This window comes from Dermochelys coriacea, chromosome 3 (genome assembly GCF_009764565.3).
Source record: "Dermochelys coriacea isolate rDerCor1 chromosome 3, rDerCor1.pri.v4, whole genome shotgun sequence".
In the NCBI taxonomy this organism is placed as follows: domain Eukaryota; kingdom Metazoa; phylum Chordata; order Testudines; family Dermochelyidae; genus Dermochelys; species Dermochelys coriacea.
Window position 1 is genome coordinate 16,198,746 of NC_050070.1, and position 21,138 is coordinate 16,219,883.

At 43.2% G+C, this 21,138-nt stretch overlaps 1 protein-coding gene across 1 annotated transcript in view; it reads left to right on the top strand.

Moving 5' to 3' along the window:
• OPN5 (opsin 5) overlaps positions 1–21,138 on the top strand; it is a 72,453-nt gene that overhangs the window by 17,641 nt on the left and 33,674 nt on the right. Inside the window, exon 2 of the mRNA XM_038396815.2 lies at positions 11,323–11,478. Within this exon, the coding sequence (XP_038252743.1) occupies positions 11,349–11,478 (130 nt within the window). The 5' untranslated portion in view covers positions 11,323–11,348. The remainder of the gene's footprint in view (positions 1–11,322; positions 11,479–21,138) is intronic.

Here is a 21,138-nt window from a genome sequence, read left to right on the forward strand (position 1 = left end):
CTGTGGAGACCGTATCAAAAGCTTTGCTAAAGTCAAGGAATAACATGCCCACTGCTTTCCCCTCATCCACAGAGCCAGTTATCTTGTCATAGAAGGCAATTAGGTTAGTCAGGCATGACTTCCCCTTGGTGAATCCATGCTGACTGTTCCTGATCACTTTCCTCTCCTCTAAGTGCTTCAGAATTGATTCTTTGAGGACCTGCTGCATGATTTTTCAAGGGACTGAGGTGAGGCTGACTGGCTTGTAGTTCCCCGGATCCTCCTCCTTCTCTTTTTTAAAGATGGGCACTACATTAGCCTTTTTCCAGTCTTCCAGGACCTCCCCCGATCGCCACGAGTTTTCAAAGATAATCGCCAATGGCTCTGCAATCCCATCCGCCAACTTCTTTAGCACTCTCGGATGCGGTGCATCCGGCCCCATGGACTTGTGCTTGTCCAGCTTTTCTAAATAGTCCTGAATCACTTATTTCTCCACAGAGGGCTGGTCACCTCCTCCCCATGTTGTGCTGCCCAGTGCAGCAGTCTGGGAGATGACCTTGTTCGTGAAGACAGGCAAAAAAGCATTGGGTACATTAGCTTTTTCTGCATCCTCTATCACTAGCTTCCCTCCCTCATTCAGAAAGGGGCCCACACTTTCCTTGACTTTCTTCTTGCTGCTAACATACCTGAAGAAACTCTTCTTGTTACTCTTAACATCTCTTGCTAGCTGCAACTCCAAGTGTGATTTGGCCTTCCTGATTTAGCCATATTACAGTGCATACTGTTTGCTTGCTCCCAGTTTACCAAAGCCATCCAGTTCAATTTGAATCAGTGACCTGTCATCTTCGTTATTTACCATGCCCTGAATTTTTGTTATCCCCTTCATTATGTTTTTGTTTTTAAACAAAATAAATCAAATTATTTTTTAAATGGCCTGTATATCTGCAACATATTTTCCTAAAATTAATAAATTCTTGCATCGATATAAGGTGTAATGCTACCTGTTTGGGATCTCTGGCACACCATTTGACTATTTGCCATGTTAGTCACTCCAAGGTTTCCTCTGTCAGCTTGCGTTGGGACTCTAAACTTTTCATTACCACATCATGGGGCAGGAGAGAAATAAACATCTACAGTCAGAATAACAGTCTTACCGCCAGATGACTAATTCACGATGCAATGTTGCACTTCTTTCACTTTGGAAAATGCACAAGACCACATCTCCCATGGATAACTTATATGTAATTACTGTATGAAGGGGGTTTATCAGTATATAATGGAGCAGTGTGTGCTCCTGTTGTCTGACTTTCTTTGAACTGATCAGTCTTTTGTGTGTATGGAGCAGCTAGAGAATGGGACACCAGTTGTCCAGATGTTAGAGGACTTCCACCATAGTTTTATTTGTCTGGTACATTTTCCCCATCACGTATGGCTGTTGTAGAAGAGATTGTAGAGAGAGTGAATAGGTGAGATAACAAAACATATTTCTGTGTGTGGGTTATGTATAGCTGAAAGCTGTTCGTTCTAGCTGAACTGCAGGATCCTTAGCAGCACATTATTGAGCTGGTTGTTGTGCAGGGAGAGACTATAAATATAGAGCGATGTGAGAGCCAGACAGGGAGAGTTATTTTTCCAGACTACCCTTATTTTTCTCCTCTGGAGAAAAACAAAATGTTAGTTAAAGATCTGTAGAGAAAAGCTTATTTCTTGATCATCTTCTGAGCACATTGAGTAAAGTAAAAGAAGGTATTTTTCCCCCTCTTGATTTGATTAAGTGCACACATAATAAGTACTTCCCAAGGAATTGACTGTGAATTTAAAAAAAAGTTTAGGTCCCATCTACATTAGGGAAACGTGCTACTCTGTAATGAACACCTAACCTGCTTCACTGGTATAAAACATGGACTGAATAGAGACAGTAGATGTATGGGTTTGAAGGAACAAATATGGACACTATGTAGAATCAAGCACGTGGGTTTATTATGCACAGCGCTGGCGGAGTGTCACCTCGCTTATTAGGCTCAGAGACGATGCCAAACAATTGATTACAATGAATTATATGGATTTTCCATGGGCGGAGGGAAATGACAGGGTAGGCAGTCCTAGAGACTCCGCTGGTTGGGAGGCATGAGATGCGATGTCCTGAGGTTGGGGGTTCCACGACCACCACTCCCAAGAGGAGAAGGCGGGTGGTGGTGGTCGGGGACTCTCTCCTCCGGGGGACTGAGTCATCTATCTGCCGCCCTGACCGGGAAAACCGAGAAGTCTGCTGCTTGCCAGGGGCTAAGATTCGTGATGTGACGGAGAGACTGCCGAGACTCATCAAGCCCTCGGATCGCTACCCCTTCCTGCTTCTCCACGTGGGCACCAATGATACTGCCAAGAATGACCTTGAGCGGATCACTGCGGACTACGTGGCTCTGGGAAGAAGGATAAAGGAGTTGGAGGCGCAAGTGGTGTTCTCGTCCATCCTCCCCGTGGAAGGAAAAGGCCTGGGTAGGGACCGTCGAATCGTGGAGGTCAACGAATGGCTACGCAGGTGGTGTCGGAGAGAAGGCTTTGGATTCTTTGACCATGGGATGGTGTTCCATGAAGGAGGAGTGCTGGGCAGAGACGGGCTCCATCTTACGAAGAGAGGGAAGAACATCTTTGCCAGCAGGCTGGCTAACCTAGTGAGGAGGGCTTTAAACTAGGTTCACCGGGGGAAGGAGACCAAAGCCCTGAGGTAAGTGGGAAAGCGGGATACCGGGAGGAAGCACAGGCAGGAAGGTCTGTGAGGGGAGGGCTCCTGCCTCATACTGGGAATGAGGGGCGATCAACAGGTTATCTCAAGTGCTTATATACAAATGCACAAAGCCTTGGAAACGAGCAGGGAGAACTGGAGGTCCTGGTGATGTCAAGGAATTATGACGTGATTGGAATAACAGAGACTTGGTGGGATAACTCACATGACTGGAGTACAGTCATGGATGGTTATAAACTGTTCAGGAAGGACAGGCAGGGCAGAAAAGGTGGGGGAGTAGCACTGTATGTAAGGGAGCAGTATGACTGCTCAGAGCTCCGGTACGAAACTGTGGAAAAACCTGAGTGTCTCTGGATTAAGTTTAGAAGTGTGTGCAACAAGAGTGATGTCATGGTGGGAGTCTGCTATAGACCACCGGACCAGGGGGATGAGGTGGATGAGGCTTTCTTCCGGCAACTCACGGAAGCTACTAGATCGCATGCCCTGATTCTCATGGGTGACTTTAATTTTCCTGATATCTGCTGGGAGAGCAATACAGCGGTGCATAGACAATCCAGGAAGTTTTTGGAAAGCGTAGGGGACAATTTCCTGGTGCAAGTGCTAGGGGAGCCAACTAGGGGGAGCGCTTTTCTTGACCTGCTGCACACAAACCGGGTAGAATTAGTGGGGGAAGCAAAAGTGGATGGGAATCTGGGAGGCAGTGACCATGAGTTGGTTGAGTTCAGGATCCTGACGCAGGGAAGAAAGGTAAGCAGCAGGATACGGACCCTGGACTTCAGGAAAGCAGACTTTGACTCCCTCAGGGAACAGATGGCCAGGATCCCCTGGGGGACTAACATGAAAGGGAAGGGAGTCCAGGAGAGCTGGCTGTATTTCAAGGAATCCCTGTTGAGGTTACAGGGACAAACCATCCCGATGAGTCGAAAGAATAGTAAATATGGCAGGCGACCAGCTTGGCTTAATGGTGAAATCCTAGCGGATCTTAAACATAAAAAAGAAGCTTACAAGAAGTGGAAGGTTGGACATATGACCAGGGAAGAGTATAAAAATATTGCTCGGGCATGTAGGAAAGATATCAGGAGGGCCAAATCGCACCTGGAGCTGCAGCTAGCAAGAGATGTCAAGAGTAACAAGAAGGGTTTCTTCAGGTATGTTGGCAACAAGAAGAAAGCCAAGGAAAGTGTGGGCCCCTTACTGAATGAGGGAGGCAAGCTAGTGACAGAGGATGTGGAAAAAGCTAATGTACTCAATGCTTTTTTTGCCTCTGTTTTCACTAACAAGGTCAGCTCCCAGACTGCTGTGCAGGGCAACACAAAACGGGGAAGAGATGGCCAGCCCTCTGTAGAGATAGAGGTGGTTAGGGACTATTTAGAAAAGCTGGACGTGCACAAGTCCATGGGGCCGGACGAATTGCATCCGAGAGTGCTGAAGGAATTGGCGGCTGTGATTGCAGAGCCCTTGGCCATTATCTTTGAAAACTCGTGGCGAACGGGGGAAGTCCCGGATGACTGGAAAAAGGCTAATGTAGTGCCCATCTTTAAAAAAGGGAAGAAGGAGGATCCTGGGAACTACAGGCCGGTCAGCCTCACCTCAGTCCCTGGAAAAATCATGGAGCAGGTCCTCAAAGAATCAATCCTGAAGCACTTAGAGGAGAGGAAAGTGATCAGGAACAGTCAGCATGGATTCACCAAGGGAAGGTCATGCCTGACTAATCTAATCGCCTTTTATGATGAGATTACTGGTTCTGTGGATGAAGGGAAAGCAGTGGATGTATTGTTTCTTGACTTTAGCAAAGCTTTTGACACGGTCTCCCACAGCATTCTTGTCAGCAAGTTAAGGAAGTATGGGCTGGATGAATGCACTATAAGGTGGGTAGAAAGCTGGCTAGATTGTCGGGCTCAACGGGTAGTGATCAATGGCTCCATGTCTAGTTGGCAGCCGGTGTCAAGTGGAGTGCCCCAGGGGTCGGTCCTGGGGCCCGTTTTGTTCAATATCTTCATAAATGATCTGGAGGATGGTGTGGATTGCACTCTCAGCAAATTTGCGGATGATACTAAACTGGGAGGAGTGGTAGATACGCTGGAGGGGAGGGATAGGATACAGAAGGACCTAGACAAATTGGAGGATTGGGCCAAAAGAAATCTAATGAGGTTCAATAAGGATAAATGCAGGGTCCTGCACTTAGGATGGAAGAATCCAATGCACCGCTACAGACTAGGGACCGAATGGCTCGGCAGCAGTTCTGCGGAAAAGGACCTAGGGGTGACAGTGGACGAGAAGCTGGATATGAGTCAGCAGTGTGCCCTTGTTGCCAAGAAGGCCAATGGCATTTTGGGATGTATAAGTAGGGGCATAGCGAGCAGATCGAGGGACGTGATCGTTCCCCTCTATTCGACACTGGTGAGGCCTCATCTGGAGTACTGTGTCCAGTTTTGGGCCCCACACTACAGGAAGGATGTGGATAAATTGGAAAGAGTACAGCGAAGGGCAACAAAAATGATTAGGGGTCTAGAGCACATGACTTATGAGGAGAGGCTGAGGGAGCTGGGATTGTTTAGTCTGCAGAAGAGAAGAATGAGGGGGGATTTGATAGCTGCTTTCAACTACCTGAAAGGGGGTTTCAAAGAGGATGGCTCTAGACTGTTCTCAATGGTAGCAGATGACAGAACGAGGAGTAATGGTCTCAAGTTGCAATGGGGGAGGTTTAGATTGGATATTAGGAAAAACTTTTTCACTAAGAGGGTGGTGAAACACTGGAATGCGTTACCTAGGGAGGTGGTAGAATCTCCTTCCTTAGAGGTTTTTAAGGTCAGGCTTGACAAAGCCCTGGCTGGGATGATTTAACTGGGACTTGGTCCTGCTTTGAGCAGGGGGTTGGACTAGATGACCTTCTGGGGTCCCTTCCAACCCTGATATTCTATGATTCTATGATTCTAAACCCCTGGATAGGTCTAGCAGCAAGACAAGATAAGCACAGTATCCAATGGTCAAAAAGTTACATAATGTCTCCACCCATGATTTCAGATTAACACATGACACTTAATTAGTACACAGTTGTTCTCCATTAAACAATATATTAAGTGTGTTAGTATAAAATATATATATGTTGAATTCTGATTTGGGATCCATAGATAATGAAGTAGCTCCCCTGATTGTCCAACAGGTACACACCTAGGAGTTAAAGCAAAAGGACAAATTAAAAGTATATAGCAATAAAAATTGTCTTTTAATTATTTATTTGTGTTTCTAAGGCAGGTACTGGCAATGGCTAGGAGGAGAGGTGCACATCTGTGAGAGGGAGGATATCATACTCATATTGATATGTTTGAACCTCTTCCATAAACTCAAGGCTGGTGTGTAGGAAGGCACCTCTTCTACAGAAGAAACAGGGCCCCTTTCATTCCTATGTTCTGTTTGCAACTTTGAGATAAAGCCCCCAATTATAATTTCCACCTAGCTTCTTGCTGATCAAGCTTATCTTAGCAAAAAGCAAGGTTGTCCTTTGTTTGCTCTGCTTCTTAGCTAATATTGTTCATTATTTGCGAAGCCTCTGTCTTCTTGACCAAACTCTGGATTTTGGGCCTGTAAAAAGAGCTGACACAGTCTATATATCAGGTTGTAACATAAACAGCATACGGATTTTAGCCCTTCAGGTTATTACAACAATCTATAACTCCTCCCCTCCCACAGCTTTTTTTCCCCTTTCCCCCTGTGACTGGAGAGATAATGGGCCACTTCACTTTGAATGGTCCCTTGAACTATGTATTAACTACTTATGCTAAACAATCTGTTCCATCTTGTATTTAGCTGTGACTGTATAATTCCCAGATCTGAAGATGAGCTCTGTGTAAGCTTATCTCTCTCACCAATAAAAGGTCAATAAAATATATTCTCTCACCCATCTTGTCTCTCTAATATCCGGTAATTAACATGGCTACATCAGCACTGCATAGAACAATGGAAGATATCGAATTTTGCCATCTGAAGCAACGTTCCCTCTAATTTTTGACAGGCCGAGTGCACAAAAAATTTATTCTGTACAAATTATTGTGCTTCTGTGCAAATTTTTGTGCACGTGGTGTTTTGCCATGTGGGTGGGGTTTAGGATCTGTGTGCGTGCACACAGTTTAGAGGGAACAGAGATCTGAAGTAGAAATTCCACAATATCAAGAAAAAGGAAGCAAAACTTAACAGTGACATCTACTTACTAAGCAAATGTAGGACACAAAACATCATCCGCAGGGGTTTCAACATCTGTAACCCTCTGATCACTACATACAACTCCAAATATGCTGAATTTCTCTGCAAAAGGACTTCCACAAAACTGAGGAACCACTTTCTGCATCTCAGATACTCCAGAAGGAACTACCTCAGACAGGAAATCATCACATGCTCCCAAGCCCTGGAAGAAAAAAATCAGGAAATTTACCTGGAAATCATGCAAGAAATCCAAAACGGTTATCAAAAAAACCTGAGGACAGCCAACTAATATAAAAACAAAAAGTGGAACCAACTACAACAACTTAGCCCACAGAATACCACCTCCGGGAGAAACCATGGCACCAGGACCCACCACATGGACACTACACGACACCCTAACATCATCAATGTATCAAGACTACCTGAAATGGGGTGGCACCCACTTCACGTGACCGTCCCCTCTGGTTGGGTGTGTCTGCATTCTTTCAGTTCTGGTGACTCTTTTTGGTGGTTCTCAGATGGTTTTTTCAACAACTCAGCCGTCCAGCCAAATCCCACACATTGTCTGTATGTGAACCAGAACATACCCTATCCAAGGGATACAGTCCACCCCTTTGGTGGTGGTATCTCTATCCCTCCCTGGGCTCAGTCTTTAAGTAGCCCTGGTATGGGACTGTATCCCCAGGGCTTCCTCCCTGGAGACACTATCTTCCTGTGGCCCTCCCCGGGCTCAGTCCTTACTCAGTCCCAGCAGCCAGCTCTTTCGCTCCCTTGGTCCCTGCCAGCAGACTGTCTTTGGTCCTGCTGCTCTTCCAGCCTGCCAGGCATGCAGTCCTTTCTTTTCCAGCTCCAAGCAGCAGCTAACTATTGCTGTGTTCTGCACCTCCTTTTATAGGGCCCTCCTGGATCCTGACAGTTCCAGCAGCCCTTGTGATTGGTTGCTTTCTCACAACCACTCTAGACCACTTGGAGAACCTCTCCACTACTTCTTTCCTGGAATGGGTGTGGCAGAACCCTGAGGTCTCCAACAGGGGGCCTTGGGCCTACTCCACCCCATTACATTACCCCTAACCAGCGTTGTTATCTGTATCTCCAAGGGACTGAACTTTTGCCCCTCCACAGAACCTGATACCATACGAACATATTGAGAACTAGAAGAATTCTTTCACTGATTCTGCCTCAAACAATTCTTACACAAAAATGACACCACTGCCCACAATTACCACATCCTCACCAACAATCAGAAGAAAAAATAATCATCTGACTGGATGATGGAACCACAGTCTGGATCATTACATTGATTGCTTCAGGAAAAAAATTGACTATGAAATCCTTAACAAACATCACATCCACCACAGTCTCTCCACAGTTGAGATGACAGCTAGACAGTCTCTGAAATCCAACTACCAAATAGGAATCAAACCAGCAGACAAAGGGGGCACCATCATAGTCCTCGACCGTGATGACTATGTCAAGGAGGCCAACCGACACCTCTCATAGAATCATAGAATATCAGGGTTGGAAGGGACCTCAGGAGGTCATCTAGACCAACCCCCTGCTCAAAGCAGGACCAATCCCCAACTAAATCATCCCAGCCAGGGCTTTGTCAAGCCTGACCTTAAAAACCTCAAAGGAAGGAGATTCCACCATCTCCCTAGGTAACTCTCCAACATCGCTTACTAAAAAGAACTCAAAGAACACCCCACACCACAATTTACTAAGGAATTTAAGGATATCATCAAATTCTTCCCCAAACAACAAGAGAAGTTTTATATTCTCATTCCCTGTGAGCTCATCCCAGGGACTTTCCACATGCTTTCCAAGATATAATAGTTTTTCCTGGGTTCCTTGTTTGTGTATCTGGCCTCATCACTCTTACTGAAGGAATATTGGGACTCATATAAAACATCCTTATGTCACTCATCACACAAAGGGCCAGCTTTCTCCAGGACACAACCAACTTCTTCCAGAAACTCCACAACATGAACAGCCTCCCTCAGAACATCACCCTTGAAACCATGGATGTAACCTCCCTTTTCTTGTAACATTTCTTTTCAATGACAGCATTGTTGACGGCCTTATATATTTACAAGATAATGGACAACCATCCAATAGCCACCCCAAACACATCACCAAACTCATCCATTTCATCCTCACACATAATTTTACATTAAATTATAAACACTTTGTCCAAACCATTGGAACAGCTATGGGCACTTGGATGGCTCCCCAGTATACCATTCTCTTCATGGGCCACCTTGGAGAAGAATTTCTGGACAAATGCATCATGAAACCAATGACATATCTGAGATACATCAATGATATTTTCATCCTCTGGACAGGAAACCTAAACTCCCTCTGAGATGTCTACCAAAACTTCACTATCAGCCATCCATCCACTAAACCATCTGTAGAACACACTCACACTAACATCAACTTCCTGGACACCACAATCAGCTTCAACAATGGAATCCTACAGTTAAAATATTGAAAAGGTTTGTGAACAGGACATTCAGAAAAAAAATGTAGTTTTAGGTCAATAAAAATGTTTCATTTTGATAATTTTAAAATGTTTCATTCAGATTTCAATCTTTTATTCATTTAGTAATTGTTTTTACTATAATTATCTTAAATTTCAAAACAAAAAGTCATTTTGAACTGAAAAAACAATTTTTTTGGTTGAAAAAGCCAAAATAATAGTTTTGATTATTTCAAACCTTTTTTCAAAATGTTTTTCAAGACAAGAAATTAACTGAAACCATCCCTTTCTAACAAAAAAGTTGGGTGTCGAATCAGGTTTTCCTACAAAAAAGTTTTTGAAAAAAATTTCCCGATCAGCTCTACTTATTAGGTAGATTGACCATTTGCCTCTGGAACTATGGAATGATCCTCATTTCCTGACTTTCTGTCCAGTTTTGCAAAAGATGCTGTCCTGGCTTTTTTTTTTTTTTTTTTTTTAAACTCACTGCAGACTCTGGCCACTGGTGAGCTGAGACAGTGAAAATAAAAATAGGTTGATTGAGCCCATGATTACCCAATCAGCTTCTGTCAGGCATCACATGTTACCATCCTGCCATTCCCCTGGTAAGTCTTCCTGGTCAGCCCCCTTTCCCATGGGACTCTGAGCCAGCTTTCCTCCAGAAATGGTCTGATACACATAGTTTATAGAGCATGACATGAGGCAACCCCATGGATCCTCAGAACAAAATTGGCTTTTTGCCCTTGATTTCCTGGAATTTTCCATTTGCAGTTGATTTTTTTTCTTCCTTAGCTTGGCCTTCTTTCTTCTCCTTCATTTTGGTTATTGCGTATTGGCTTCTGCCATAAGGTAGGTTTGGATGGCACACTAAAAGTGGCCATGTTCTCAAGCATATTTCTGACTTTCTCAGGTAGGGTGGGTGTTCCTAGCTCAGGACTTGGCACTAAAAAGGTGGTGTTTGCAGCTCCAAAAGGCATTGAGAGTGCAGTGGTTTTGGAGGGTTGCAGTGCAGAGGCCAACTCTGAGGTAGCTTGATCCCAAATGATTAAGGGCTTTAATATCTAGAACCAGGAACTTGAATTGGACTCAGTAACCCTTTGAGATGTTAGGGGTAGGGAATATATAGTCTCAATGGGGCTATTAAGTCCACATTTTTCTGTAGAAGCTTTATAAGCAGGAATACCCCTGCTTTTCGTTTTAGCCTGAAATGCTTTTGATGGACATCAACTGAGGGACCCAGTCTTGGACCATCACAACATAATGCATACGGAAATGAAATCTGACTTTCAGAATAAAGCTACTACAACTCCATTTTGCATTGCACCTTTCTTCAAATCTGTATTCTGAATCTGCATCACTCATTATGCCAGCCTCTCTGTGCCTCGGTTTCCCTATCTGTAAAATGGGAATGATAATGCAACTCCCCCTTAGGAGGGAGCTCTGAGATGTATGGATGAAAAGTGCTATACAAATGTGAAATATTATTTACTAAATATGACATGTAAGTAGGATTAATACTATGGTTTCTGCATCTAAAAGGAGCTGCCTATGTGAAAGTGCTTGGATCAAGAGTTGTAAGAGTGGTTGAAGGGGCAGATGAGAATCTATTGCCACATGAACAGAGGGGCTGGAGAGTAAAGACATTGCTCAAGTATATTACATTGCTGAGACCCTTATAAGTACTGTACCTACATACATAGAGAAAGTCAGATAGTAACTTGCAGCAAGACACTGGAGGAGGGGGAGGGTTGAAAACCAGGAGTACAATTTTGAACTGGATCCTGAAATGAAAGGAGAGCTGGTAGACCAGAGATGGGGATGGGGTGATGTGGTTGCACTCTTCTGTATCTAAACAAAAATTCCATTGTGATTCCTGGTGGAAATTCTAATCTCTTATGGACTCCATTATTTCACTTTTCAGACACTGCTAATCTGTACGTGAGTGGCATGGCATCAAATCACAGCACTTCGCTCCAAGATGACCATCTTCCTCATTACCTCCAGGATGAAGACCCCTTTGCATCAAAACTCTCTAGGGAAGCTGACATAGTAGCCGGATTTTATTTAACAATAATTGGTAAGGCTCTTTAATTATTTTGTTAATGGTGTTGAAAGTCTGTGAGGCACCCGCAAAGAAGGCTGCAGCCAGTCATGTTTGTGGTGCACCAGATAGTAGAAAGAAAGATGTGATGGGATGGTGGGTGGAGAACTTAAATAATAGGAACATGGGTATTGCTGTTGCTGCTAGCAGGCTGGCTTACAGGACAACTGACACAGTTGCTGGTAAAAAGCACTTTATTTCCCTTCCCACAGCAGTATATATACAGCACTTGTTTATTCCTTTTCTGTTCTCACCCAATGTTCTCATCATTCTTATCTTTGGGTTCCATTATCTTGTGGTAGTAAAGACTCTCAGGTGCTGCTTATATCATTAGTCCTTAGTTCAGCCAAAGTTTAGTCCTCAGTCCAGCCAAAATCTTCTGGCCTTGTCCTTTATCTCTTGTACTGTTATTTTCCATTACTTGGCACACATTTCTAAAACATCTGATACTCAGCATTTCCCACATCTCCCCCTTTTTGTTAAAAAGCAGCTTGAATCATCCGTGACATTCCCCAACGCATACATTGAACTATATATGGACCACACAAACAAATTATACCAATACAGATACCAATTAATAAAAGAGTGTGCTATAATGATGTTGTTCATATTTTATTCTAATTTTGCAAGTAACTCATGAACAGAGTGAGAATGATCTGACAAATTAACACAACACATACCCTCAAAATCTTCACAACCGTGTCCAGGTGCTAATAACAAAAATTCGCTCGCAGCACTATTATATAAAACTGCATGGCAAATGCTATCTACATCGATTAATAACTCAGTTAATATTTTCAAAATTAGATTAAACTGTTTAATACTTCAACACACTAATTTCTCTAAATTAAAAGCATTTTTCATAATAGCAACACCAGGGATGCTTAAGCAATAGAAAATCAATCGCAGCTCAATATCTAAAATGGCATCTCTTAATTCCTGTTGTTCCATACTTAAAAGAGCAATTGCCTGTAATATAGCATTAAGCGCCTTAACAGCAAAACAAGCTAATGCATTCAAAGTTTGCACCGTGTAATAAGTTGCAAAGCCAGGAATGCCTCCAACAGCATTCAGCAAAGCCAAATATTCTGAGTGACTATATAAGGTAACATCGGCGGAACACGTATTTTGCAGGGCCGTGCTTCGCCGATTTCGCTGCTGATTCTTTCCGGGCAACAAAAGGGTCATTCGGCTAAGACAGCACAAAGTATTATGACTTATATTGGCAGGAATATAACTAAAGGTTCGTTCGCCGCAGGTAAAAAAACCAACCAGACGGCAAAATAATATGTCCATAATTAAAAGAAACATTAACCGCATTAGTACAATTAAAAAGGGGGGCACTTATGGTTTGGCAGCCCATGGGTACTTTTGCGCGTGTGCAATTAACCACTCGCGCACACGTTACATCATCTGCCCCGGCTGGGTACGGGGTATGTAAAGATAGGGCCCCAGGGGGCAAGGAGTAATTGGCGGGGCCCCAATTTGCCATATTCGAATACTGTGAAGACAAATTGGCATAAGCTGCAAGCATGGTGTGACTGCCAATTTCTTCGGGATGATGACATATGGGCACAAGACAAGTGCCCAGTAGTTCCCCGGCTGCCACAGAATCAGACAAACAAAAGTGTGTGACATTGGCTATCAATGCTAGACGTTCCCATAGGTTATACGTCATTCGCACGCGTAGGGGTACAAGGAGTCCCCCCTGTAACCCAAGCAATACCACTATAACAATATCGATAACCCACATCCTCATTCTGGAAATAAACAGGATATGGCCACAAGCACAACCTCCTCTGATGCGGATCAATTCCTGTCATTATGATTACTCTTTTCCGCGCTTGCACTATTAGCATGGCTATTGCTTCAATTCTGGAAGTTACCGTACGCACATTTTTACACGGTGGAAATATCCATTCCAAACCGACTAGGGGGTCTTTATCCCTTGTATCCCACTGAAATAAAAGCGCTTCCAATACTGCATCTAGGCTAAAGACCGCTACCACGAAGGGTAAGTTTTCCCGATATCTCCCGGAATAACCCTCTCCCACCTTCTGTCCTATTCGTTGTAATGCTTGCTTCTGTAGTACCGACAGTTGTCATTTATCTCCAGGGGCTCTCCCCCCTTCTAATAAAGGAAGGAGAGGAGTTATATCCTGATTTGTGATGCCACAAAGGGGGCAAAGCCATTGCAGTTCACCTAGCAGTTTCTGTGCATCATACAGTGTGCGAACATGAGGAGAGATTTTCAACTGCTGGGGGCATACGGTGCAGTCAGTGATCCAAAGTCCCAAATACAAAAAAGGGGCTTTAGTCTGACCTCTTTTCTTGGGGCAATCCCGTTTTAAATGACCCATCTTTCCACACTAATAACACGCCCCCTCCCTTCCTCTACGCCAATTCGACTTGGAGGTATTCAAGGCTACCGCCAAGGCGCGTGCATGAATCTTTGCCTTATCCTCCTCCTCCACCAAGGGGGCACGAGTGCAGGCTTCAATCATGTCGACTAGGGAGGCCGATTTTGGTAAGGTCACCAAAATCTTCTTACACGTGGGGTTAGCATTTTGAAGGGCTAAATCTACCCCCAATGCTGATCTGGCGTCTGGTGTTAAATTAGGGGACCTATCCAATGCCGTCCTTAGGCGGTCCAAAAAGAGGGCAAAAGATTCGCCCACTCCCTGCGTGACTTTTAAATAGGGAGGTGAAGGGGTGCCCAAATCAGGGAGCTCTTTGAATGCCTCCAATGCTAGAAGCTGAGACTGTTGTAATATTTGGGGTACCAATCGCGCCTGTAGCTGAGGCTCTTCAAATCGCCCCTGTCCCAACAACATGTCTATTGATGCTACCTGGAGAGGGTCGTCCCAGGGTCTATCTAAATTAAGCACTGCCGCGTGCTCAGCCTTTTTTCTCCATGAATCCTTCCATAATAATCTCTGTGTGGGTGTTAACAACATGTCTGCAAATTTCTGGGCGTCAAAGGGACACATCGCTTGCCCCGAGAATATTTGTTCTAATAACGCTTGTACATACGGATTTTTCAAGCCATACGCCACAATAGCTTTCTGAGCCTCCCTCATCAATTTCCAGTCTAACAGCACCCAAGATTTAACCCCCTCCCTTGATACCGATACCGGGAAAGTAGCCGGCATGGCATCCAAAAATTCCCCTTCAATTATAGCATCCTTTATTAATCCATGCCAGCACTTAATTGGGTCAGGAGATCCCACTCCTCCCCCCCATCCCTCCAAATCACCCCCCGTCCCCCGTTCTTCTTGCCTTTGTCCAATTGAAGAACACATAGGTGGTGGAGATTTCACTTTTGGTTGAACCGGTTGCGTAGCGGGGGCATAAATTTTGCGATATTCTTCTTCTGCTGTCGGTCGCAACTCTCCCTCGGGAGTGAGGTGCTCCGTACAACCATAATACCCACACAACCTACAAATATGGGGCAAACGTGGGGGTCAGGTATGCCGTGCTCTTGAAGCTGTTGTAGCAGATGCGATCGTGACGATCCTTGCGATCTGTTTTCCTTTCTATCCAGCTCATCCATCATCTGTTGAGCTGCAATACCTTCCTTATATAACCACCAAATTATCTGATCCTGCGTCAAGTTATCAAACTCTCCAGTTTTAGGCAAGTCAATAATCAGAACGTGTCGGGGAGGGGCTGATGGCACAACCGCGGGCGGCAATCCTGACCCCCCTTGTAACGGGTTCTCTGGATTGTCCAATGACGATTCCCCCGACACAGGCTGATCCACGGCCATCGGTTCGCCCCGATCTGAGTCGTCATCCTTCAAGGGCAACGGTACCTCACTGGGGTCCAACGGCACCAAAGGAATCATAGGCGTTGTTTTACCAAAAAAGTCTTTCGCTCCTACCGTGAAGGCCCCTTTCGCTGATGATTCTAATGCCTCGCGTAATGGAATACGCGCCCCTGCCTGAGCCGCTGCGGTGGTAATGGCTCGATGAACAGTCCGCCAGATAGGGATCAAGACAGCAGCTTCTTTATTTCCGACCCCCACAAAGTCCCACAGGTCTTCCCCCACTGTTTTCCACACCGAGGAGTCAAACACATTCTTTGCATTAACCAGGACACCCCGTCGCTTTCCCCACCGAAGCAATTTTTGAAGAGCTTCTGGGGAAAATTTTTCTCCCTGGTTATTAAGCAGATTGCTTAAGACCTTAAACACGGCCTGCTCATCTGCTGATGCTGCCGCTCCCATTATGAGAGATATTCCCTGCCGCTCACCTTTCAGTGGGAGCTCCCCCGCCTCTTGGGCGTCCCGGTTCCTCACCCGAACGGAGGACACCGGCAGCGGCGGTCCCTGCTATTTCTTCCTCTGTCCGTGGTATCAAATTCACAGAATTCTATCACGTCGGGGTCACCATTTGTTGCTGCTAGCAGGCTGGCTTACAGGACAACTGACACAGTTGCTGGTAAAAAGCACTTTATTTCCCTTCCCACAGCAATATATATACAGCACTTGTTTATTCCTTTTCTGTTGTTTATCACCCAATGTTCTCATCATTCTTATCTTTGGGTTCCATTATCTTGTGGTAGTAAAGACTCTCAGGTGCTGCTTATATCATTAGTCCTTAGTTCAGCCAAAGTTTAGTCCTCAGTCCAGCCAAAATCTTCTGGCCTTGTCCTTTATCTCTTGTATTGTTATTTTCCATTACTTGGCACACATTTCTAAAACATCTGATACTCAGCATTTCCCACATATTGCCACACTGGATCAGATCCATGATCCATCTGGTCCAGTATCCTATCTGTGACAGTGACCAGTACTAGATATGTCAGAGGAAAATGCAAGAAGTCCTTAAAGGACAATTATTCGGTAAACTGCTCATAGGAGTTGCTTTCTAGCCTCAGACAGTTAGTGGCTGGCTTCTGCCCTTATAGCATAGGGGTTTATACCGCTTTCTTTTTTAAAAAAGATCTATCTAATATAACTATATGGATAATGAGAATAGCCACAAACACCCAATCATATCTAAGTCTTGCTAAGCTCTTGGTCTCAGTGATCCTGCATGTCAATGAGTTCCATGTGTTGAGGAAATACATCTCTACATGTATGGGTTTTATATTTATTTGTCCTTCATTGCATTTCTCCTTGTTCTATTTAATATTGCACATAATACCAGGGGCTCCCAATTTATAATAATTTATAAATCATTATAATCTTCTTTATAATCATTCATTATTTCATATACCTCTATCAGACCCTCTCTTACTTGTCTCCTCCCAAAACAAGCTTGATATTTCAATCTCTTCTGCTGTGAAAGTCTCTTCAAGATTTGAGTAATTGTTGTTGCCTTTCTTGGCACCTCTTCTACCTGTTGTTATTCAGAAGTATAAGGTCACTCTATAAATCAGGGGAGTATGCTCATATAGAGTGCTGTGTTCAGAATGCATTTCCTGGTTTCAGTAACTGAACCCAGTATTCCATGTGAAAGGTACATCATTGATTTACACAGTGATGTTACGCTATTCTCAGTACTCTTTTCCTGCTCTCTATGCATCCTAGCATTTTGTTTGCTACCCCCCACTTTTTTCTTTCCTGCTGCTGTGTAAACAGATGTGTTCAGTGAGTTGTCCAAAACAAAGCAATCCTCAGGTCTTTTTCCTGAGTAAGTTATGTTTACTGAGATTCCAGGAACTATGTAGGACTCAGACTAGTTGAAAGTATTCCTTTCAAAATACATTGTCTTGCCTTTAAATACAATAATTTTTAAATGTAGATTTCAATATATAACTTTAAAAGAAACATCTCTCGCAGGCTCTAAGCAGTTTTGAGAAATAATAAAAAATACAATCAGACGAAGACAAAGAAAATCAGTAGTAAACTCTCTGCATAAAAGAAACCAGGCCACATAACCAGAATTTCCCCACCTCAGGTCCTGCAAACCCTAATCCTTTACAAATAAAACTTGAGTGGAACCTTTGAAAGTGTGTGCCCGCAAAGATGGCCTTTCCATGTCATACATGAATGGATGCACTCTTGCCAAAGCATAGAGGTCCAGAGAAGTGTGGGGGCCCTTAAAAGTGGCCTCTCTGAAGAAGCAGAGCATTGTGTCTTTAGTATAAGTAGGGAATTACTGATACTAAAGTAGAGTGATCATCTAGTCATTGGGATATTAAGCAAGAAACACTTCAAAAAATTACTGTTAAGGTCCACGCTCTGAAACCAATGGTACAAAAGGCATGGTAATCTTGAGTTAGTGAAAATGCTGCCAACACACTGTCTACTAGGCCTCTGAGCTTCTGATTATGTTTCATGTAAACAAACAGCTAAGTTAAATTAAAAGCATAAAATATTCTTGCTGGATGGTTGCAATGTAACACTTTTTTATTTCTAAGAATTCAGAATAACACAGAAGAACCCCAAACAGAAAAAGACAAAGCAGACTGCTCCCTAAAATAGAGAGGCACAACTCATCCCCCACCCTCGACTCTGATCGCAGCCATGCTTCCCTGCAGAGCCCCCTGCCTGCAAGAAGGACCAGGAAAGCCACTGAGAATTTAAAGTGATAGATCACAGTTCTAATAGTTTTCAGTACACCACACTTCTGAATTCAGACTCCTTCTGCTCTGATACTAAGACCCCAGTGTTCATGAACTTGATTCTAAGCATGTGAGCTTTCAGTTATGCGGTTGAGGGGGATTAAAGAGTGTTGGGCTCTACAATCTTGTCCAAAAAAAGGAGAAGGTCGGTGGTGACATTACAGAGAGATTGTGGGGCTCACAAAGATCATGAAAGAAGCCATGATAGGTGGTCCTCATCTCCTTTTGTCTGGAGACAGTGGGAAGGGTTCCTCAACAAACCTTTTGTACAGTATAAAAATGGTTTTGATTTGATTAAAGGTTTGAGTGAACCTGGTTTTGTTGTAGCTGATCTGGTTAGCTCATCATCATAGGAGACTGCAGTAGACTTTTGCTTGTATTAAAATACACAGCGTCTCATGTGTCCATGTTTATGTGGAAGATAATCATTTAATGACGTTCCACCAAATTCACTCTAATAAATCATTCTGAGCAAATCTTTGTTTCTCATGCCAGCCATTTCCCTGTGCACCGCTTTGTGGTGTCTTTTTCCATGGTAAAAAGAAAAGGAGTACTGGTGGCACCTTAGAGACTAACAAATTTATTAAGAGCATAAGCTTTCGTGAGCTACAGCTCACTTCATCGGACTTTCAAAACAAAAATAAGGACTATAGAGACATAAGCCTCCCTCTCACCCCTCCCCTCATAATTTGCCCCCTAACCTAAATAGAGAGTGCATATCCCCAGCACATTGCAGAGTACAGTTGTGCAGATGTGGCAGAGGGGAGGCTATCGTTGGTTCAGTTGAGGGATCTGTGAGTAAGTGCATCTTCTGGCTGAAATCTCAGTCCCTCAGAAGGGTTCCTGGTGCAGTATTTGGCATTGCCAGAGGAGGATTGTGATAGTACCTGAAGGTCCTGATCTTGTTCTAAAAACCTGCTAAGGGGATTTCTTTAAATTTGCCCATAGAATCTACAGCTGGCCAGACCATTTCTGACATACGTCTTCCCTTGAAAAATTGCTGTTTTGTTGTAATTGAAATATTTCACAGGAACATGTGGATTCCTACAAAACTTTGCTAAGAAAAAAATTGAAATTAAGCTCTTTGGTGATGTTGAAACATTCCATTTCAACATTACCAGAGTGGAACATTGTGATTTTTCATTTAAAAAATCCCCTTTCATTTCAGAATTTATTTTATTTTATACTTTTTTATTGCTTTTTTTAAAATAAACAGTCAAAATCAAAACAAAGCATTTTGACTGGGGGGGGGGGTGAGGGAGGGGTGAATTTCAGCTGAAACTATTTCCCAAATTTGACCTGAATTTATGAATAGTTTTCATCAGCCCAAGATTGTATTTTCTGGAGAATATACTATTTGTCCAAAAAATTTTTCCCAGGTGTAGAAAGAATAGCTCTGAGGTTTAAACTATAGTATCTTAATGGCAATGTGTACTAACTCAGATGACAGTAATGATTATTTAAATGTCAACAATTGGGTAAAGCATATTAAATAGTGATTGGTAAACAGTGAGGCAACCTGTTATCCTCTCCATTGGTTTACAGTACAAACGGCCTCTGAAGCATTAAAGTAAATCCTCTGAAACATCTGGTATTGGCTATTATCAGAGACAGTATATTGCACTAGATGGATCAGTGTTCTGATCTACTATGACAATCCTTGTGTTTTTGTTAATAGCAATGTTGGTATATGGGGTCACGTGTATGTATAAATAAAAACCATATTGCCCACCTCACCATATTTGACGTTAAATAATTGTTATAATGATGTTGCTTGTAGATAAGTGTGTTTTCTGATTAGATGATCTTTGCCCAATTATTAAAGTGTTAAATTAGGAATTTCACTTGTTCATAGTATAGACTATATCTTAATAGGCATATTCTAGAGGACTGACATCCCCTCTCATTCATCATTAGACTGCCTCTTTTCTGCTTCACATTTACACGATGTCCTCGTAGCAATTGCAACCCTTGATTACATATAAAAGAAATATTAAGCCAGCTAAAATCTGTTCAAAACAATATAATGCTTTACCACTTGCAAATAAGGAGAATCTGTACCATGCAACCAACTAGCTCTCACACAGGTAGAGAGCCACTGCCTTATATAATTTCATTATAAGTTATACAATACTTCATAGTGGTTTTTAATATTTTATTTTTCTTGAAAAGTGATTAGTAAACACATGCATTTTGTCACAATGAACAATTTGTATCTGCTGAATTTAGCCCTTTCCCTGTTTGAGAATTGTCACAGTTTGAAGTAATTAAAACTATTGGACATACAAACGCATTTTGGCCTCTGGGTTGTTTGTGTACTGCTAATAATGAGAAGTCACCTGAGTTTTGTTGTTTGGAATTATCTATTCGAGAACTGTGATTGGTCACCCAAGTCCCATAGTATTTTGAACAATTTTGAAATTTAAATACCTGAATTTATGCACCTAAATCCATAGCTAGGCATCTAGTAGGTAGCCTGGCTTTCCGAGTTGCTGAGCACCCACAGTTGTCATTGACTTCAACTAAAATTACATGTATTCAGCACCTCTGAATACTAAGTCACATAGTCAGGTACCTAAATATCCCAAAGCTGGAATTTAGGATATGACTGCTCTGCAATCAGGGGATGTGATTGTAGCTTATGTAGATATCCCAGAGCTAGCTTTAATCTACCTAGCTCGGGTACTGGAGCGTACTGTGAGAGTAATTACCTAGGGTTCAGGGTGGACTTGTACAGTTCATGCTGAAGAGCATGCTGCTGCAGGATCAGTATCATTGCTGCAATACCTGAGCTAGCTAGATTAAAGCTAATTCAGGTATTGTCAACATGAGCTACAATCACACTCCAGGATTGCAGTGTAGATACATCCTTTGAGGCCTCTGACACTCTGACAATGTGAGGCAGCAGCTTGGAAAGGGTTAAGGGATCCCTGACTACCTGGGTGGAATGTATAAGGAAGAGGAAGCTGGGTCTAGTGGGCTGTCCAGGTGCTGAGGTAGATCCAATCCCTAGAGTCTCTGTTTGCTGCTACTTGTGTTTCTTATTGTCAGTGACAGAGCTGA